Source organism: Salvelinus namaycush, chromosome 10 (assembly GCF_016432855.1).
Source record: "Salvelinus namaycush isolate Seneca chromosome 10, SaNama_1.0, whole genome shotgun sequence".
Classification (NCBI taxonomy): Eukaryota; Metazoa; Chordata; class Actinopteri; order Salmoniformes; family Salmonidae; genus Salvelinus; species Salvelinus namaycush.
This window is the reverse complement of record NC_052316.1, coordinates 23,027,525-23,050,455: the sequence shown is the minus strand read 5'-3', so window position 1 is coordinate 23,050,455 and position 22,931 is coordinate 23,027,525. Positions and strand designations below refer to the sequence as shown.

At 44.4% G+C, this 22,931-nt stretch overlaps 1 protein-coding gene across 1 annotated transcript in view; it reads left to right on the top strand.

The window, feature by feature from the left end:
• The window catches only part of LOC120054257 (voltage-dependent R-type calcium channel subunit alpha-1E-like), a 128,213-nt gene that overhangs the window by 91,212 nt on the left and 14,070 nt on the right, over nucleotides 1–22,931 (top strand). Inside the window, 12 exon segments of the mRNA XM_039001681.1 lie at nucleotides 477–546; nucleotides 7,557–7,674; nucleotides 7,790–7,857; nucleotides 7,967–8,058; nucleotides 11,332–12,066; nucleotides 12,292–12,521; nucleotides 12,729–12,840; nucleotides 17,825–17,954; nucleotides 18,934–18,993; nucleotides 19,326–19,432; nucleotides 19,665–19,676; nucleotides 21,268–21,364. Of these exon segments, the coding sequence (XP_038857609.1) occupies nucleotides 477–546; nucleotides 7,557–7,674; nucleotides 7,790–7,857; nucleotides 7,967–8,058; nucleotides 11,332–12,066; nucleotides 12,292–12,521; nucleotides 12,729–12,840; nucleotides 17,825–17,954; nucleotides 18,934–18,993; nucleotides 19,326–19,432; nucleotides 19,665–19,676; nucleotides 21,268–21,364 (1,831 nt within the window).

The window sequence follows — 22,931 nt, the reverse complement described above, 5'->3', positions numbered from 1 at the left end:
ACGAACTACTACTGCCCGTCTGTCAGATCTCATCACAAACTATGATGGACACTGGCAGTCAATGTACTCAAAGTGGATGTAGTACAACTGATTGTTTGATTTGTGTCATCATGACCTTCTCCTTGTGACATTTGATATTACAGAGGACATTTTCATCCCCTGTGGCAATGTAAAAACACCCTGACAGGGCTCAGTCTTTCCCAAGAAGATTCTGTCACACATCAGTCTTAGCTGTTGTGCCGCTATGTTCCCACGGATAAAGGAGAATTTCTGGGAAACTGTCACGTCAATGAATGCAGTGCATGCCGGAGACGTATGTTGCCTGGTCACTGGAATACAGAAAAGAAAACAGACTTTGGGAAAAAAGTCCCCCCTCTATTACCGAGAAAAATAAAATGTTTTCTCTCTCTGGGAAAAAAACATTTTAAAATCCTGGCTCAACTCAATGTCCTCTCTGTCCTCATCTTTCTATGCAGGTTCATCTTTGAAGACTACACTCCTACAAACTTTGACACATTTCCTGCTGCCATCATGACTGTCTTTCAGGTCTGGCCCAATTCAATTGTTTTGATTGAGTAAAGTTTTGTGTTTTTGATTCAGGTAACAAAGCTTTGCATGTGGAAATCCTAGAGTCCATATAAATATTTGGATTGTCATGAATTTACAGTTGATCTACTCTGTATCTTGTGAGAGAATCCTGTGATACAGTATGTGGTATTTCCAGTCGCTAGTGAAATTCTACACACCCCTTGCACAATCTTAACATTTTGCTGTCCTAAAATGTAAAAAATTAACATGTATTGATTGTGTGTCTTCACATCCCAGAGTTAAAACTTGGTGGAAGCACCTTTGGCAGCCATTACAGCTGTGAATCATTTTTAATAAGATTCTAACAACCTTGCACAACTCTACCAACCTTGCACAAGATGGCGCCGAAGAACATAGCTGACGTTTTACATTCTCCCAAACAATTCAGAAATGTTGTTATTTTTTTGCATTTTGTGTAACTTCTTTTTTCACTCATTGTGTACATAATGTTGCTGCTACCGTCTCTTATGGCCGAAAATAACTTCTGGACATCAGAAAAGCGATTGCTCACCGGACTGGAAGAAACTTTTTCCTTTAATGAGTCAGTCGAGAAGGATATCCAGCTTTCACTGGAACAGGCCCAGATCTACGCCTTTTGCGTGAAGAAAAGACGCTGGAAAAGGGGGAGCAGATCGGGGATCCTTCTGAGAAGGCAGAGGCGAGCGAGTAAACTCCCACTGCCATCCATTCTCCTTGCTACCATGCAATCGTTAGAAAGTAAAATTGATGACCTACTATTAAGATTATCCTACCAACGGGACATTAAAAACTGTAACATCTTATGTTTCACCGAGACGTAGCTGAAAGAAGAAACGGACAATATAGAGCTGGTGGGATTTTCCATGCACCGGCAGAACAGAGACCCTACCTCTAGGAAGACGAGCGGTGGGGGTGTGTGTCTTTTTGTCAGTAACAGCGGGTGCGTGATGTCTAATATTAAAGAAGTCTTGAGTTATTGCTCGCCTGAGGTAGAGTACCTTATGATAAGCTGTCGACCACACTATCTACCAAGAGAGTTCTCATCTGTATGATTCGTAGCCGTCTATTTACCACCACAAAGCGAAGCTGGCACTAAGACCGCTCTCAACCAACTCTATAAGGCCATAAGCAAAGAAGAAAATGCTCACCCAGAAGCGGCTCTCCTAGTGGCCGGGGACTTTAATGCAGGCAAACTTAAATAAGTTTTACCAACTTTTTTACCAGCATGTCACATGTGCAACCAGGGGGGAAAAAATCCTAGACCACCTTTACTCCACACACAAAGATGCATACAAAGCTCTCCCCCGCCCTCTTTGGCAAATCTGACCACAATTCTATCCTCCTGATTCCAGCTTACAAGCAAAAACTAAAGCAGGATGTACCAGTGACTCGCTCAATACGGAAGTGGTCAGATGACGCGGATGCTACACTACAGGACTGTTTTGCTAGCACAGACTGGAATATGTTCCGGGATTCATCCAATGGCATTGAGGAATACACCACCTCAGTCATCGGCTTCATCAATAAGTGCATCGATGACGTCGTTCCCACAGTGACTGTACGTACATATCCCAACCAGAAGCCATGGACTACAGGCAACATCCGCATCGAGCTAAAGGCTAGAGCTGCCGCTTTCAAGGAGCGGGAGACTAATCTGGACGCTAATAAGAAATCCCGCTATTCCCTCAGACGAACCATCAAACAAGCAAAGCGTCAATACAGGATTAATATTGAATCCTACTACACCGGCTCTGATGCTCGTCGGATGTGGCAGGGCTTGAAAACTATTACGGACTACAAAGGGAAACCCAGACGCAAGCTGCCCAGTAACGCAAGCCTACCAGACGAGCTAAATGCTTTTTATGCTCGCTTTGAGGCAAGCAACACTGAAGCATGCACGAGAGCACCAGCTGTTCTGGATGACTGTGTGATGACGCTCTCGGTAGCCAATAAACAAAACCTCTAAACAGATCAACATTCACAAAGCCGCTGGGCCAGACGGATTACCAGGACTTGTACTCAAAGCATGCGCGGACCAACTGTCAAGTGTCTTCACTGATATTTTCAACATCTCCCTGACCAAGTCTGTAATACCTACATGTTTCAAGCAGACCATAGTCCCTGTGCCCAAGGAAGCGAAGGTAACCTACCTAAATGATTACCGCCCCGTGGCACTCACGTCGGTAACCATGAAGTGCTTTGAAAGGCTGGCTCACATCAACAGCATCCTCCAGGACACCCTAGACCCACTCCAATACGCATACCGCCCCAACAGATCCACAGATGAGTCCCTTTCCCGTATCTGCACCAGATGGTAGGCGCTCCGTAGATCCAGCTTGGAAAACACGGTGGCCCCCTGGAGCGGCTCGAAGGCCAAGGGGATGAGGGGCAGCAGCTATTCACCGTTATGTCGTTGAGACCCTGGTAGTCGATGCACGGGCGCAGGGTCTTGTCCTTCTTCTCCACAAAGAAGACCCTGCACCAGCGGGAGAGGAAGAAGGACGGATTGATCATGCAATGAGGGAGTTCCCAATGTAGGTCTCCATCGCCTTGGTCTCTGGTCCCGACAGAGAGTACAGTCTTCCCCGGGGCAGAGTAGTGCTAGGGAGAAGGTCAATCCCGCAGTCAAATGGTTGGTGCGGCGGAAGCGAAGTGGCCCGGGCCTTGTTGAACACCTCCCGGAGGTCCTGGTACTCCGCGGGAATGGCGGCGAGGTCCGGGGCAACTTCCGAGCCCCCAAGAAGACTTTCCGGGGCAGATTGTGCTGACTTCAGTCAATGGGCGTGGCAGAACAGGCTCCAGCCCATGATGGCATCAGTAGACCAGTTAACCTGTCTAGCCCCGGGGTTCCGCTAGCGGAACTCCTCCCACATTCCACTGAAAAGGCAGAGCGCGAAATTCAAAATATATTTTTTAGAAATATTTAACTTTCACACATTAACAAGTCCAATACAGCAAATGAAAGATAAACATCTTGTGAATCCAGCCAACATGTCCGGTTTTTAAAATGTTTTACAGAGAAAACACCACGTATATTTATGTTAGCTCACCACCAAATACAAAAAAGGACAGACATTTTTCACAGCACAGGTAGCATGCACAAAACCAACCTAACTAACCAAGAACCAACCAAACTAACCAAGAAACAACTTCATCAGATGACAGTCTTATAACATGTTATACAATAAATCTATGTTTTGTTCGAAAAATGTGCATATTTGAGGTATAAATCAGTTTTACATTGCAGCTACCATCACAGCTACCGTCAGAAATAGCACCGAAGCAGCCAGAGTAATTACAGACACCAACGTGAAATACCTAAATACTCATCATAAAACATTTCTGAAAAATACATTATGTACAGCAAATGAAAGACAAGCATCTTGTGAATCCAGCCAATATTTCCGATTTCTTAAGTGTTTTACAGCGAAAACACAATATAGCATTATATTAGCTTACCACAATAGCCAGAAACACAAGCCATTTACCAGCAGCAAAAGTTAGCGATCGTAACAAACCAGCAAAAGATATATAATTTTTGACTAACCTTGATAAGCTTCATCAGATGACAGTCCTATAACATCAGGTTATACATACACTTATGTTTTGTTCGAAAATGTGCATATTTAGAGCTGAAATCAGTGGTTATACATTGTGCTAACGTAGCATCTTTTTCCCACAACGTCCGGATATTTTTCTGACACTCACATATTCTGACCAAATAACTATTCATAAACATTACTAAAAAATACATGTTGTATAGGAAATGATAGATACACTAGTTCTTAATGCAATCACCGTGTTAGAATTCTAAAAATAACTTCATTACGACATGCAGTTTACGTTATGGCGAGAGCGTGCCCAAAATCTGGGCGCAAACTACTAGTTCACATGTTCGACAGATATATGAAATAGCATCATAAAATGGGTCCTACTTTTGATGATCTTCCATCAGAATGTTGTACAAGGGGTCCTTTGTCCAGAACAATCGTTGTTTGGTTTTAGAATGTCCTCTTCTCCAGTCAATTAGCACGGAAAGCTAGCAAAGTGGCGCGAAGCCCTCCTTCGTGAACAAACGCAGACAAAGCAACACGCCTAACGTCCCGAAAAAAATTCAATAATCTAATAAAACTATATTGAAAAAACATACTTTACGATGATATTGTCACATGTATCAAATAAAATCAAAGCCGGAGATATTATTCGTCTATAACGACAGCTTTACAGAAGGCAATACCAGGTCCCTTCTCGCGCGTTCCAGAAAACAGGAAATTGGGGTCACGTCATGCCAAGAGCTGTTATTCGACCTCAGATCATGTTATACACTCCATTTCTTCTCTCACTGCCTGTTGACATCTAGTGGAAGGCGTATGAAGTGCATGTATACTAATAAATATCAAGCACATTTATAGGCAGGCCCTAGAACAGAGCATCGATTTCAGATTTTCCACTTCCTGTCAGGAAGTTTGCTGCAAAATGAGTTCTGTTTTACTCACAGATATAATTCAAACGGTTTTAGAAACTAGAGAGTGTTTTCTATCCAATAGTAATAATAATATGCATATTGTACGAGCAAGAATAGAGTACGAGGCCGTTTAAATTGGGCACGATTTTCCCCCAAAGTGTAAATAGCGCCCTCTATCCTCAACAGGTTAATGAGGGGAATGTGTCGTTGGAGCCAGGAGAATCCCAATACCATGGGAATCTGAGGAGAGTTAAAGAGCAGGAACTGGATAGCCTCGCTGTGGTTCCCAGACACACTTAGGTTGATGGGAGTGGTGTTGTGGGTGACCCAGCCTATAGAGCGCCCATGCAGCGCTCTAACGTCCATGGGAATGGAGAGGGTCTGAGTGGGGATGCCCAGTTTGGAAGCCAGGGAAGAGTCCAAAAAGCTCTCATCGGCCCCAGAGTCGATGAGGACCAGGAGAGATTTCGACTGGTTTGCCCACAGCAGAATGGCATGAAACGGAGTGTGAGTAAGGGAAACAGAAAAGTTCTCCATATGACCCACCAGAGTACTTGTGTGGCTCAGTTGGTAGTGTGGCTCAGTTGGTAGAGCATGGCGCTTGCAACGCCAGGGTTGTGGGTTCGATTCCCACGGGGGGCCAGTACCAAAAAAAGTATGAATGTATGTACTTGTAAGTCGCTCTGGATAAGAGCGTCTGCTAAATGACTTAAATGTAAATGTAAATGTACTTGAGCCTGGTCTTTTAACAGAGAAGAGGACACAAAATGACCACGAGTCCCGCAATACAGGCAACTCTTAGTGTTGAGCATGTATAGCCATTCCGCTGGAGACAACCCAGCTCTGCCTAGTTGCAAAGGCTTGGGAAACGGTGACTTAGCCATCTTTGGCGACTCTTGGGGAACCTCGGGTAGCCTCGGGTTATCTCTGCAACGGGGCCGTCGTGGACTTCCAGGATGCCTCGGAGGCGAGGTGGAATCCTTGGATGGGCGAGCAAAATTGAATCTCCTCTCCCTCCGTCGTTCCCGTAGTCGCCCATCGATCTTGATGGTCAAGGTGATGAGGGAATCGAGATCCATCGGCAATTCCTAGGCTGCAAGCTTGTCCTTGACCTCCTCCGAGGCTCCGTGTAGGAACATGTCGCCCAGCGCTTCCTGGTTCCAGGCACTCTCAGCTGCCAATGTGCGAAGTCCACCGCATAGTCTGCCGCACTGTGGGAGTCCTGCCGAAGATGGAGTAGCTTCTGGGCAGCCTCTCTCCCGGAGAATGGGGCATGAAACACCTTCTTGACCTCTCCCACAAATTCCTCCAGACTGATGCATATGGCCAGCTGTTGCACTATATAGCTCTATCCCAGGTGAGCGCCGTCCCGAACATCAGCATGATAAGGTACGCTATCGTAGAGCAGTTCGAGGGGAAAGAGGACGACTGAAGCTTGAAGATGAGGGCACACTGAGCTAGAAACGCCTGACAGGTGCCCGAATAGGCTCCCAGGAAGGCGGAGTGACCGGTGAGGCGACACTGCTAACAGCTGAGTTACTGAGGGGCTGAGAGGTTACCGTCGTAGTATGCTGCCTCTCAGCCAACCCGCGGAATTGCTCCAGCAAGATGTCCAACGCCCGGTCATGGCGTTCGGCAAAGGTGTGGACCCCCTCCATAAGGCCACGAAGCAATTCCTTGTGCCTATAAATGGTGGCTCCTTGGGAGAAGATGGCATTGCGCAGCTGGTCCGAGTCTGCTGGGTCAGTCATGGCCAGTTCGTACTATCATGTTTCAGGTAAGACCTAGATGCAGACAACGTCAAAATAACAACAGTTTTTTCATCCAACAGGGGCAGGCAAAAGGCAGGGAAAAGGTACAAGATGACAGGCAGGCTCAGGGTCAGGGCCGGCAGAAGGGTCAATAGTGAGAAAACTAGGAAACAGGAACAATCGAGAGACAGGAGCAGAGTGAAAACCGCTGGTAGGCTTGACAAAACAAAACGAACTGGCAACAGACAAACAGAGAACACAGGTATAAATACACAGGGGATAATGGGGAAGATGGGCGACACCTGGAGTGGGGTGGAGACAATCACAAAGACAGGTGAATCAGATCAGGGTGTGACAGTATTGTGTGTAGATTGATGAGGAAAAATATTAATTTAATCCATTTTAGAATAAGGCTGTAACATGACAAAATGTGGAAAAAGTCAAGAGGTCTGACTACTTTCCGAATGCACTGTATGTTCCCCTAAGAGGTTGTTAGAGTCGTATTCAAAATTATTAACAACTGTAATGGCTGCCAAAGGTGCTTCCACCAAGTATTAACTCTGGGGTGCCAAGACATGCGCAATCAAGACATCTTAGCTTTTTTGTTTATTTATTAATTTGGCAAATGTTTTGTAACCTTCTTTCACTTTGAAAATGTGGAGTAGGTTGTGTAGATCTGTATGAAAAACACAAATGTAATCCGTTTTTAAGGCAGAAAACTCTGAAGACTGTGCAAGGGATGTGTAGACTTTCACTAGGCACTGTATATCTAGATCCTGACAGGAGAAGACTGGAATGAGGTGATGTACAATGGGATCCGCTCCCAGGGAGGAGTGAAGTCAGGAATGTGGTCCTCCATATACTTCATTGTGCTCACACTCTTTGGTAACTGTATCCTTTCTCAGCTAGCAAATCACTTTTCACACTGTCAGTATGATTAGATTACATGTATGATGTGTGGATTTTGTAGATCAGACATGTAGGTCCTTGACATGAGTGTGACCAGACACACTGCTGAATGTCTTCTTGGCCATTGCTGTGGACAATCTGGCTAATGCCCAGGAACTAACCAAGGTAAAAATCTCCTTTCAACAATTCACTAGTCTTCCCATAATTGAAGATGATACCCGCTCTCAACAGCATCTGTGATTATTTATTCTGTTCTATGCAATCTTATATCTAGGACGAAGAGGACGAAGAGGCTGCTTTCAATCAGAAACATGCTCTCCAAAAAGCCAAGGAAGTTGGGGCCATGTCTTCCCTGATGTCATCACAGTAAGTGGTGTGTGTACCCCTGCTGCCTGTTCCCCTTCCTCTCTGTCTCCCTCAGGACTCTAATAGACTGCTAACTAACAGTACTAACACTATGTAATCCCACCAGAGCCTGTTGCTGCAGCACAGACAACACTAAAGGAAGGGAGGGGTTGAGGCTGACAAAGCCTTAGGGAATCAGTTTGACTATGGGAAATGTTTGTTATGTCGTGCTATGCCTTGGAATTAAGATTTTGCAAGTTGCCAGGGAAATTTGCCTTGTAATGCATTAGAGCCCTGGGTTTGAACTAGATTAGATTATACACTGAGTGTACAAAACATTAGGAACACCTTCCTAATATAGAGTTGCACCCTCTTACTCCCTCAGAACATCCTCAATTCATCACAAGGTGTCAAAAGCATTCCACAGGGATGCTGGCCCAGTTTGACTCACAGTTGTGTCAAGTTGGCTGGATGTCCTTTGGGTGATGGACCATTCTTGATGCACACGGGAAACTGTTGAGCGTCAAAAACCCAGTAGCGTTGCAGTTCCTGACACACTCTAACCAGTGCGCCTGGCACCTACTACCATACCCTGTTTAAAGGCCCTTAAATATTTAGTCTTGCCCATTCACCCTCTGAATGGCACACATACACAATCCGTCTCAATGGTCTCGAGGCTTAAAAATCCTTCTTTAACCTGTCTCCTCCCCTTCATCTACACTGATAACAGGTGACATCAATAAGGGATCATAGCTTTCACCTGGATTCACTTGGTCAGTCTATGTAATGGATGAGCAGGTGTTCCTAGTGTAGTTTATGTTACTGGTAAATTATATTTGATTTAGTCAGTTTGATCAAGGTACAGGCTACTGTAATTGGAGCCGTATAATGGAGCCCCAGACAGTCGTAGTGCCCTTCATAATGACGTTTATATTGCTGAAAATATGTACTGGAAACAACTGAACTGAACAACTAAAGAGGTATTGATATGCCCATCCTGATAGGTCTATAGGTCTGTTTTAGCTTGTACCTCTATAATTTGCTCTAAATTCAACAGTGTGTCACCATGGCTACCGGCAGGCTTCCCAGGATCTGCAGGGATGAGCCTATACCGTTGTCATAGAGACAGCATTACTGGCATCCAAATTAATATATCATTCCCATTAGAGAAATATACTGCAGTACTTAGTCACCCTTACTTTCACCAGACTGATTTTTTGTAATCATTCTGTTTTTGGAATATCATTCTGTTTTTGGAAGAATTACCAAATGTCAGGAAGTCATTCATCTGGACATGCCATGTTGGGTTATAAGAGACAAGAGTCATAAAGTAATGTTATTTCATCAAAGCCCACAGTATTGATTTCCTATATGAATGGTCTGACACCCAGTCTGTCTGGTGGAAGTGCATGTACTTGGGCATGGTGCAACATAGAGAGATGGTACGCATGTTGAAAATGAACAGCATATTGCATGGTCATTCAAACCACATGCACGGAAAAATCATTTTAAAATGTTTCATAATTAAACATTTTGGTCTCATGCTGTGCAGCATTAGTTCTCCTTGGCAATACGTTAGTACAGCAGGAGTAAAGATTAGCAGAGCTGTGGTGCGTGCTACAAATATAACCAGTTCTATGAATTGCTTATGCGGAAATATCAAACTGCAGGATTTTTGCCTCAGTATCTTGAAGTTGTTGGTTTTTCATCTAGGTTCACCCAGGTTGAGGCATAGATATATGTGCAGGGTTTTGCAGTGTACCTTATGACATATTCAGGGTCAGGCACTTGTCGAATCACATTGATGAGATTTGAATACCATAGGGTTTTCCAGCATCTGTGTTTGGAGAAAACTCTGAACTTTGGTAGCATTGCATCATGTCTGTGATGTTTGGGGTGAAATGCTGTAACTGTCTTCCTTCCGGGGGCTCTTGCACAACTGACCTTCAGAGCATGATGATGATGTTGACTAAGTGAAAAAGGTTGAAGCATGTCTGAGACTCCTGATCATGTAGAGAGCGGTGGGTGCATGTCTGTCTCTGACCAGCATGACCAATGAGAATGTTACCCTGGCACAACTTTGGGGAGGAGAGCTGCACACATCATGCAAACTGATATGGTTGCTTTGCCTAAACGATTTCCGTCTCTGTTCTGTTTGTGCCAATGAAGGCCATTTCTGTGTTTTATTCCTGTGCCATACTGTATCTCTGAATGTCTTAAACATTTCAAACTTCTTGAATATTCTATATGTTGCACCTGTTGATGTTAATGTTGTTCTGATCTAATACTGCTGCCATCCTGTTTGTCATGTGGCGCTTTGCCTGGCTAGAGGCACAATCCAAAACATTTAGGCAATATTCATTTGGTTGAATCATTTAAGAGGGTTTTACTACTTGGTAATACAGAAAATAATGATTTCGGCTATACAGAAATACAATGCAGTAGACTATAGTCTAATAGTGATCCATTGAAATTGGTCATGTGTTTTGAACTGTGTCTCAGAGCCTGTTTTGTCTCTGCTCACAAAAGCACTAATGTCTTGTTTTCAACCAATCGCTTATTGATAACACGGACCACACAAGAGTACAAGTACGAGTAAGTATTAACACTGTCTGTTCATTTCAATTTCAAAACAAACTGCCTGATTTTCTTAACTGGGTAAATCTTCTGTTCTCATTTTATTACATTCCTCGTTTTACTTCCAGAATCTTACAGTATTTGGCTCTGCATTTTATATAAGTTCCACTGGTTTCTACATCTCCCACTTTCATTATAGTTATTACAACTTCCTAGTTACATTTTGTTTAATTTATTACATAACATCTTCATTGATCCAGTGAATTGTTTTTCATCAACGCTTAATTAAAATTCTGGATCTTGTTTACCAAGCTTTGAAAATCAGACTAGATTGCCTTTTCTCGAATGTGTTCCAACTGCTCACTGGTTTTGTACAAATGTTTTATTTATAAATGTATGTTTCACAAACATTTGTACGCAAGCAAGTAAAATACATTTTAAAACAATTCTAACACATTTTGGAATTGGTTTAAAATTAAAAGTAGAGCTTACAACATTCAGTGTATATCACTGTTTTAGACAAGTACTGTGTTGCTCCCTTACTGCTCATCCTGACAGTGTTGTTGTCCTCTCTCCCAGCAGGAGGAGGAGACCCTACCTGTACAGGAAAAGAGCGATACACAGGAGCAGGCCTGCCTACTCTCTGGAGGAGGCTGAGAGCCTCGCCGAGGGGCCCCCCTGCCCGCCATTGAATTCCTCTAACTCTTTCATGTCCAGGGGAGAGAGGAGAAGACGGATGACCATGTCTGTGTGGGAGCAGAGAACCAGCCAACTGCGCAGGCACCGGCAGATGTCCAGCCGAGAGATCCTCTTCAGCAGCCCCAGTGAGGAGCAGGAAGCGCCCCCTGGATGCCCCCACAACCTCAAAGCCACAGGCACACCCACAGGCAGCCTGAAGCTGGCTGAACCTACGGCCTCCACAGCTCAGCCCCCCAAGCCCATGGACCTAACTCTAGAGGAGCCACCCCTGTCCATGGGGGTCCTTGAGCCCCCCTTGTCCGTCCCTTTAGCAGAGCCACCCATACCCATCGACAGTCCCCTGCCTGACCCCCCCATGTCCACAGTTGTGTCCATTCCGGAGCCCACTGAATCTGAGCCGTGCCCAGAGGGCCAGCTTGATGTCACCGACCACTGCCACCCAGGTCTCAATGGCCGCAGAAGCCCCAGGTTAAATGGGGAGAGAAGGCAGAGAGCGGTGCGTAAGTTCCGCCCTCCTGCTGGTGACACCCTGACCTCTGACATGGCAGGGATGAGGCTCAGGAGGCCAAGGGGCACAGGGCACCACGAAGCCGAGGTTGGGGCTAGAGGCCTGGACTCACCCCAGGGGGAGGGGAGCAGTCGCTCTGTCAGCAGGGAGAGGAAGACCCCAGAGGAACGACAGGACAAGGAGAGGAGAGCCTGTAACACGGGAGAGACCAGCCAGCCTTCTGAGACCAGGGAAGCTGAACACAGGTGAGGAGGAACTGACACTGACGTACAGCTAGTTCTGTTAGTTCAATAAATAGTAGACTGTTTGTATTATATTCTGTAGACTCTGTTTGTATAGTAAACTCTCAGTAGTCAGCTTTCTGCTATGTTCAATGTATCAGACTTCAGGGTGCCCAAAATGCAACAAATCCCCAGTGAATCCAGACTCCAAGCCTAGATGTTGTCCCTTGTCCCTCTGCTCCTCCACAGACAGGGTGACCCTAACCAGGCTGGGGGTCCTGAGCTGCCGAACAGGGAGGAGGGTCCACAGTCAGAACGATTTCAGGCTGCAGTACCGGAGCTCCCAGAGGGCCAGACAGGAGACGGTGATACTGGTAACAACGCCACCACTCTGAACCAGGATAAGTCCCCTCTGAGCTCCAGTATCTACATAGAGGTGACCAATGTTCAGTCTTCACTAGAGCTCACCCCCATCACAGGTAACACCTTCAAGTGTGTCCTTATTCTATCACATATGTGCATTCAGTGTGCTCTACTCACATTAAAAATAGTTCAGCTGTGAGGTGTATGAAATGCCTTGGTGTATGAAAGCCTCCATCTCTTGGGGGTTGGAGATATCTCTGATATCACAGCATGGTACCACAATCAGAGCACAGCAGCACACCCACATTCTCCACCTCTTCCAGGTAATAGTAAAGACATGGAGGCGTCCAAGCCTGAGAAGGAAGAGGAGCAGTTGACCAGCCCAGCCAATATTGTCACGCCTGACAGCATGTTCATCTTCAAACCTGGCAACCCGTAAGTCTCCCTCTGCTCCTCTCTGCTACTCCTATTACATCGTCCTAACACCATCAACCTAACACCATCATCCGAGTACCATCATCCTAACACCATCATCCTAGTACCATCATCCTAACACCATCATCCTAACACCATCTACATAACAACATCATCCTAACACCATCATCCTAGTACCATCATCTCAACACCAACAACCTAACACCATCATCCTAGTACCATCAACCTAACACCATCAACCTAACACCATCATCCTAACACCATCAACCTAACCATCAACCTAACACCAAATCAAATTAAATGTATTTACATAGCCCTTCATACATCAGCTGATATCTCAAAGTGCTGTACCACAGGCTTCCAGCGAGGGCAATTTTGGGGCTTCACCATGTTCATTGAAATGTACAACTGTGTGTCATCCGCATAGCAGTGAAAGTTAACATTATGTTTCCGAATGACATCACCAAGAGGTAAAATATATAGTGAAAACAATAGTGGTCCCAAAACGGAACCTTGAGGAACACCAAAATTTACAGTTGATTTGTCAGAGGACAAACCATCCACAGAGACAAACTGATATCTTTCCGACAGATAAGATCTAAACCAGGCCTTGAACTTGTCCGTGTAGAACAATTTGGGTTTCCAATCTCTCCAAAAGAATGTGTTGATCAATGGTATCAAAAGCAGCACTAAGGTCTAGGAGCACGAGGACAGATGCAGAGCCTCGGGCTGACGCCATTAAAAGGTAATTTACCACCTTCACAAGTGCAGTCTCAGTGGGGTCTAAAACCAGACTGAAGTGTTTCGTATACATTGTTTTTCTTCAGGAAGGCAGTGAGTTGCTGCACAACAGCTTTTTCGAAATATTTTGAGAGGAATGGGAGATTTGATATAGGCCGATATTTTTTCATATTTTCTGGGTCAGGGTTTGGCTTTTTCAAGAGAGGCTTTATTACTGCCACTTTTAGTGAGTTTGGTACACATCCGGTGGATAGAGAGCCGTTTATTATGTTCAACATAGGAGGGCCAAGCACAGGAAGCAGCACTTTCAGTAGTGTAGTTGGAATAGGGTCCAGTATGCAGCTTGAAGGTTTAGAGGCAATGATTATTTTCATCATTGTGTCAAGAAATATAGTACTAAAACACTTGAGTGTCTCCCTTGATCCTAGGTCCTGGCAGAGTTGTGCAGACTCAGGACAGCTAAGCTTTGGAGGAATACGGAGATTTAAAGAGGAGTCCGTAATTTGCTTTCTAATGATCATGATCTTTTCATCAAAGAAGTTCATGAATTTATCACTGCTGAAGTGAAAGCCATCCTCTCTTGGGGAATGCTGCTTTTTAGTTAGCTTTGCGACAGTATCAAAAATAAATTTTTGGATTGTTTTTATTTTCCTCAATGAAGTTGGAAAAATAGGATGATCGAGCAGCAGTGAGGGCTCTTCGATACTGCACGGTACTGTCTTTCCAAGCTAGTCGGAAGACTTCCAGTTTGGTGTGGCGCCATTTCCGTTTCAATTTTATGGAAGCTTGCTTCAGAGCTTGGGTATTTTCTGTATACATGGGAGCTAGTTTCTTATGACAAATGTTTTTTGTTTTTAGGGGTGCGACTGCATCTAGGGTATTGCACAAGGTTAAAATGAGTTCCTCAGATAGGTGGTTAACTGATTTTTGTACTCCGACATCCTTGGGTAGGCGGAGGGAGTCTGGAAGGGCATCTAGGAATCTTTGGGTTTCCAAGAATTTATAGCACGACTTTTGATGATTTTTGGTTGGGGTCTGAGCAGATTATTTGTTGCAATTGCAAACGTAATAAAATAGTGGTCCGATAGTCCAGGATTATGAGGAAAAACATTAAGATCCACAACATTTATTCCACGGGACAAAACTAGGTCCAGAGTATGACTGTGGCAGTGAGTAGTTCCGGAGACATGTTGGACAAAACCCACTGAGTCGATAATGGCTCCGAAAGCCTTTTGGAGTTGGTCTGTGGACTTTTCCATGTGAATATTAAAGTCACCAAGAATTAGAATATTATCTGCCATGACTACAAGGTTCGATAGGAATTCAGGGAACTCAGTGAGGAACACTGTATATGGCCCAGGAGGCCTGTAAACAGTAGCTATAAAAAGTGATTGAGTAGGCTGCATAGATTTCATGACTAGAAGCTCAAAAGACAAAGACGTCTGGGGTTTTTTTGTAAATTGAAATTTGCTCTCATAAATGTTAGCAACACCTCCACCTTTGCGGGATGCGCAGGGATATGATCACTAGTGTAACCAGGAGGTGAGGCCTCATTTAACACAGTAAATTCATCAGGCTTAAGCCATGTTTCAGTCAGGCCAATCACATCAAGATTATGATCAGTGATTAGTTCATTGACCATAACTGCCTTGGAAGTGAGGGATCTAAAATTAAGTAGCCCTATTTTGAGATGTGAAGTATCACAATCTCTTTCAATAATGGCAGGAATGGAGGAGGTATTTATTCCAGTGAGATTGCTAAGGCGAACACCGCCGTGTTTGGTTTTGCCCAACCTAGGTCGAGGCACAGCCACAGTCTCAATGGGGATAGCTGAGCTGACTACACTGACTGTGCTAGTGGCAGACTCCACTAAGCCAGCCTGCTGCCTGGCCTGCACCCTATCTCATTGTGGAGCTAGGAGAGTTAGAGCCCTGTCTATGTTCGTAGATAAGATGAGAGCACCCCTCCAGCTAGGATGGAGTTCGTCACTCCTCAACAGGCCAGGCTTGGTCCTGTTTGTAGGTGAGTCCCAGAAAGAGGGCCAATTATCTACAAGTTCTATCTTTTGGGAGGGGCAGAAAACAGTTTTCAACCAGCGATTGAGTTGTGAGACTCTGCTGTAGAGCTCATCACTCCTCGTAACTGGGAGGGGGCCAGAGACAATTACTCGATGCAAACACATCTTGCTAGCTGATTTACACGCTGAAGCTATGTTGCGCTTGGTGACCTCTGACTGTTTCATCCTAACGTCGTTGGTGCCAACGTGGATAACAATATCCCTATACTTTCTACACTCGCCAGTTTTAGCCAGCACCATCTTCAGATTAGCCTTAACGTCGGTAGCCCTGCCCCCTGGTAAACAGTGTATGATCGCTGGATGATTCGTTTTAAGTCTAATACTGCAGGTAATGGAGTCGCCAATGACTAGGGTTTTCAATTTGTCAGAGCTAATGGTGGGAGGCTTCGGCGTCTCAGACCCCGTAACAGGAGGAGTAGAGACCAGAGAAGGCTCGGCCTCTGACTCCGACTCGCTGCTTAATGGGGAGAACTGGTTGAAAGTTTCTGTCGGCTGAATGAGCGACACCGGTTGAGCATTCCTACAGCATTTCCCTCCAGAAGCCATGAGAAAGTTGTCCGGCTGCGGGGACTGTGCGAGGGGATTTATACTACTATCTGTATTTACTGGTGGCACAGACGCTGTTTCATCCTTTCCTACACTGAAATTACCCTTGCCTAACGATTGCGTCTGAAGCTGGGCTTGCAGCACAGCTATCCTCGCTGTAAGGCGATCGTTCTCCTGTATATTATGAGTACAGCGACTGCAATTAGAAGGCATCATGTTAATGTTACTACTTAGCTACGGCTGGTGGAGGTCCTGACGAACCTCGTCCAGATAAAGCGTCCAGAGTGAAAAAGTTTAATGAAAAAAAGTCGAGCGAGGGAAAAACTAAAAATTAAAAAGTAATTAAAAAGTAAAAACCGTAAAGTTGTCAGGTAGCAAAGTAAGGTTAGCAGCAAAACACACCGCAGCACGTAAACAAGTCTGTAAGTTGTGACCGGAAATGACAAATGACAGACAGCCACCATGACAGACAGCCATCATCCTTACACCATCAACCTAAAAACATCATCCTAACACCATCATCATAGTACCATCATCCTAACACCATCATCATAGTACCATCATCTAACACCATCATCATAGTACCATCATCCTAACACCATCATTCTAGTACCATCATCCTGACACCATCATCATAGTACCATCAACCTTACACCATCATCCTAGTACTATCATGTGGGGAAAGGGCACGACATCACCTTTTCCCCCTCAGGAGACTGAAAAGATTTGGCATGGGTCCCCAGATCCTCAAAACGTTCTACAGCTGCACCATCGAGAGCATCCTGACTGGTTGCATCACCGCCTGGTATGGCAACTGCTCGGCATCTGACCGTAAGGCGCGACAGAGGGTAGTGCGTACAGCCCAGTACATCACTGGGGCCAAGCTTCCTGCCATCCAGGACCTATATACTAGGCGGTGTCATAGGAAGGCCCCAAAAATTGTCAGACTCCAGTCACCCAAGTCATTCATAGACTGTTCTCTCTAATAACGCACGGCAAGCGGTACCGGAACACCAAGTCTAGGTCCAAAAGGCTTCTTAACAGCTTCTACCCCCATGCCATAAGACTGCTGAACAACTAATCAAATGGCCACCCGGACTATTTACATTGAACCCCCCCCCCCCCCCCCCCTTTGTTTTTACACTGCTGCTACTTGCTATTTATTATCTATGCATAGTCACTTTACCCCTACCTACATGTACAAATTACCTCGACTAACCTGTACCCCTGCACATTGACCCTGCACATAGCCTCGTTATTGGTATTTAATTTTCTTGTGTAACTCTTTGATAATTTTTTTTTACTTTAGTTTATTTAGTCAATCTTTTCTTAACTATATTTCCTTAACTACTTTGTTGATTAAGGGCTTGTAAGTAAGCATTGTATTCGGCGCATGTGACAAATACAATTTGATTTGATCATCCTTAATACCATCAACCTAACACCATCAACCTAACACCATCAACCTAACACCATCAACCTAACACCATCATCCTAACACCATCCTCCAAACAATCTAACACAGACATGATAGAGATTTAGAAACAACACACTCATATCAGTCTTGCTCTGTCAGATGTTTCTCAGTCAGAGCGGTTGTGTCCTCTGTTCCTTCTCTAGGATCCGCCGGGCCTGTCACTATGTGGTGAACCTGCGTTACTTTGAGACATGCATCCTGCTGGTGATCGCTGCCAGCAGTATCGCCCTGGCTGCAGAGGACCCCGTGTCAGCCACCTCTAACTGGAACAAAGTGAGAGCCAGTCTGGTCACTGGGCTTTACATGGACTCAACAGATGGCTGTTTTCCTCACTGACCTTGAGCCTCACTATTCTAACTGTCCTTCTCCACAATGGTGGCTAGGCTATTGTCTTTGGTGTGTGGTTGCTTTTGTTTTGCTTTGTGTTCCGCTGCTGTATTATCTTTCTCTCAGCATAACGAGGAGTGCAAAAGTGCGCCCCTAACGGGGATTGTGCCTGCGTCTGACACTCTATCTGATCTCACAGGGAGAGCAATATTAGAGTTGTCACTCTCTGCTCACACTGAGGAGCCAGATTGAGGAGAGGAGGTGTTGTGGGGTGTAGAATCATCACATCACACTCCCTACAGCTGCCTCTGCTTTCGCCTCTTCATATGACAACAAACCAAACAGATAGCACATCATTTTTTTGATGCCATTGTTTTGTATGTCGTTACAGATGTTCCTTCAAGTAAAAACTAATCCTTGGGAATGTGTGCCTGGGGTCTCATATCTGGCCCTGTACTAGCTGAAAGACTAAAAGAAAGCATTATTATAATTGCTTTGTGAAGGTCTCCCACGGTGACTTAATGGGGGTGCTTCTCTGGATGTTGGTGATTGAGGCAGATTGAGTTGGAAATGAAATGGGCCTGTGTGATATGCAAGGAAGATAATCAAAGCACATATTCATCAGAAGGGCGCCACTTAAAAGCATCGTCTTAGAAATAAAAGGCCCTCAGGGTAAACGTAATCAATGTGACCATTAAAGAGAGAAGTTGGTTTCCTAAAAGCGAAATGTGTCACCAGTTCAGTGGTGAAGAACAGATGCAACACATTAAACATAGTGTCTCAGAGTCTCTCTCTGGTCCTAAGTGCTTTTTGTTCTCCTGTAATGTATGAGCTAATGGCAAATAATTAAATGTTCTTCATCAACCCCTGGAGTCCAATATTGTGATTCATGTATTAATATATTTGTCTACTTTTTACCCCACAGGTTTTGCGTTACTTTGACTACGTGTTCACAGGTGTCTTTACATTTGAAATGATAATAAAGGTGAGTTATTCAATCAGCAGGAATCCTGTTTTAAAACTGTGTCATATTGACATGACAGTGGACATACCATACTGTAGTGGTGTCAGTTGGATTTGACAGATGGTACATGAACATGTTTGGCATAAGCTGTTACCCATTGGGCACACACTGGTTGAATCTATGTTGTTTCCATGTCATTTCAATGAATGACGTCTGTGCCCAGTGGGTAGTCCCGAGAAAATGTAATGTCAGATAGACAGAATGTACAGTATTTTGCTAATTAACAGTGAGGCCCCCCTATGCCAATATTTAGTGCAGTTTTCAAATGACTTAATAAGATGTGTATTTGACAGATGATAGACCAGGGCTTGATTCTCCATGACGGCTCCTATTTCCGGGACCTGTGGAACATTCTCGACTTTATCGTGGTGGTCGGAGCTCTGGTAGCCTTCGCCCTCACGTGAGTCATGTGACCTTGCATAGGTTATAACTTCCTGTGTAGTGGTTTGTGTAGTGTACAGTGCTAGACTGTAAACTGCCAGTGTAGCTTGACTGGACTGGACATAGCACTGTTTTTCACTCTGTTTTGTGATATACATGTTTTTCCCACCCTGAGATGTACATGTTCAGTATCATGTCTTTCTCTCTGTCGTCCTCTGCTCCTGTGGATTGTGTTGCTGTGGGACTGCCAGGAATGTGTTGGGGTAAAAACACTTTCTTCGCTCCCTTTCTTTCTGCTCATTTCTCAACAGTTCTCAACAGCATCCTGTCTTTCCTCTATAGTTCAGATGTGTACAGTGCTGTGAAAAAGTATTTGCCCCCTTTCTAATTTTCTCTACTTTTAAATATTTTTGATACTCAATGTTATCAGTTCTTCAACTAAAACCTAAAATTAGATAAAAGGAAACTGATTGAACAAATAACACAACAATTACATACTTCTTTAATTTATTTCATAAACAATGTTATGCAACACCCAATGCCCCTGTGTGAAAAAAGAATTGCCCCCTTACACTCAATAACTGGTTGTGCCACCTTTAGCTGCAATGACTCCAACCAAACGTTTCCTGTAGTTGTTGATCAGTCTCTCACTTCGCTGTAGAAACATTTTGAACTGCTCACATGAACTGCTCGTGTCAAGTTCTGCCACAACATCTCAGTTGGGATTAGGTCTGACTAGGCCATTCCAAAACTTCAAATTTGTTGCCTTTTAGCCATTTTCATATAGACTTGATAGTGTGTTTTGGATCATTGTCTTGCTGCATGACACAGCTGCACTTCAGCTTCAGCTCACAGATGGATGGCCTGACATTCACCTGTAGAATTATCTAATACATAGCAGAATTCTACACTACCACCACCATACTTGACCGTTGGTATAAGGTTCTTACTGTGGAATGCAGTGTTTGGTTTTTGCCAGGCATAATGGGACCAATGTCCTCCAATAAGTTATACTTTTGACCCATCTGTCGATAGCACATTCTTCCAAGGGTCTTGCTGATCATCCAGGTGCTTCTAGGTGCTTTTTGGCAAACTTGAGTCAACTTTTTGGACGAGGTGGGTCCCATTATGTATGGCGACGACTTGCCTTAATAGAGGGAATGATGAATTCTGCTCTGTATCAGTGAATTCTACAGGAGAGTGTCAGGCCATCTGCAGCTGGGTCACGCAGCAAGACAACGATCCAAAACACACAATCTAGTGTCTACATTAAAATGGTTCAAATGCAATAAATATTGAGATTTTTTAATGGCCTAGTCAGTCCAGACCTAATCCCAATTGAGATATTGTGGCAGGACTTGAAACTTGCAGTTCCTGATTGAAAACCCACAAATGTCGCTGAGTTAAAGAAGTTCTGCATACAAGAGTGGGCCAAAATTCCTCCACAGCGATGTGAGAGACTGATCAACAACTACAGGAAGCATTTGGTTGCAGTCATTGCAGGTAAAGGTGGCACAACCTGTTATTGAGTGTAAATTACTTTTTCACACAGTGGAATTGGGTGTTGCATAACTTTGTTAATTAAATAAATAAAGTAAGAATACTTTTTTTGTTGTTATTTGTGAACTCAGGTTCCCTTTATCTAATATTAGGTTTTGGTTGAAGATCTGATAACATTCAGTATCAAAAATATGAAAAACTGAGAAAATCAGAAAAGGGGAAAATACTTTGTTATGGCACTGTATCTCTTTCTAATCAGAGACGTAAAGTACAGTAATACATCTCCTGTAATATGGTTAGCTCAATGTTGGAGTGAGTTTATCAGGTCTTCATTCTATGTGTTTTTACTTGTAGAAATAATAAAGGACGGGACATCAAAACCATCAAGTCTCTTCGGGTCCTGCGCGTCCTGAGGCCCCTGAAGACCATCAAGAGACTACCGAAACTTAAGGTAACCTTTTCCATTTGTTTTCTCAGCAATTGCTTCCCATGTGACCGGGCCTGCCCCAGTCAACAGTTGCAGGGATAGACTACATGGCAGTTTTATCAGGCTGTTCAGGGTTTATCAAGGATGCAGTACTGTCTATGTGTGTGGTATAACGGTATCAGGTCAGTAGCCACTGCCACACATCCATTTAGTCACACCATGAGGGTTTCCAGGCAGCAGAGAATCAGCTAGAGAAAAGATTGATAGATGAGGTGATAAACCTGAGCGTTCGAGCATGAAAACATTTTGTCAAGACTGAATTTCCCAAATCTCACACATTCCATTTCTCCTGGGGGAAAGAGTGTATCTGTCAAGGGAAATGAGGAAATGAGTCCGACTGATAACTGTGTGAGTGGACCAGGGAGTCAGTCAGTAAGCTGATACCAGACACACTGCAATCAATAGACCTGATTGTCCTGGGAATGGAAAGTGAAATAAAGATCTACAGAGTAATACAATCCTATTCCAGTCACTCATGTAGCAACAACAGTTTGGGATCATATTGGACAATTGTATGCTATTTATACCACTTGAGTTAGAAGTCAGCGTTAAGGGCCTCCCAAGTGGTGAAAAGGTCTAATCAAATCAAATCACATTTAATTGGTCACATACACATGGTTAGCAGATGTTAATGTGAGTATACTGAAATGCTTGTGCTTCTAGTTCTGACAGTGCAGTAATATTTAACAAGTAATATAACAATTCCACAACAACTACCTAATACACACAAATCTAATGGAATAAATATATGGATGAGCGATGACGAGCGGCATAGGCAAGATGCAATAGATGGTATAAGATACAGTATATACATATGAGATGAGTAATGTAAGATATGTAAACATTATTAAAGTGGCCTTATTTAAAGTGACTAGTGATCCATTTATTAATGTGGCCAGTGATTTCAAGTCTGTATGTAGGCAGCAGCCTCTCTGTGTTAGTGATGGCTGTTTAACAGTCTGATGGCCTTGAGATAGAAGCTGCCTACATTTCAGTCTCTCAGTCCCAGCTTTGATGAACATCTAAGGCACTGCATCGCAGTGCTAGCTGCGCCACTACAGATCCTGGTTCGATCCCAGGGTGTGACGCAGCTGGCCGCGACCGGGAGACCCATGAGGCGGCACACAATTGGCCTAGCATCATCTGGGTTAGGGGAGGGTTTGACCGGCCGGGTCGTCCTTGTCCCATTGCCCTCTAGCGACTCCTGTGGTGGGCTGGGTGCAATGCACGCTGACACGGTCATCAGGTGTACAATGTTTCCTCTGACACATTGGTGCAGCTGGCTTCCGGGTTAAGTGAGTTTTGTGTCAAGAGGCAGTGCGGCTTGGCGCGGTCCTGTTTCGGAGGACACACGGCTCTCGACCTTCGCCTCTCCTGAGTCTGTATGGGAGTTGCAGCGATGGAACAAGAACGTAACTACCAATTGGGGAGAAAAAGGGGTAATAAAATTTAAATTAAATAAAAGTCAGCCTCAACAAATCACTGGCTAACTGGACGAAAGCTGAACCACCGCAGTTTTAGCATATCACTT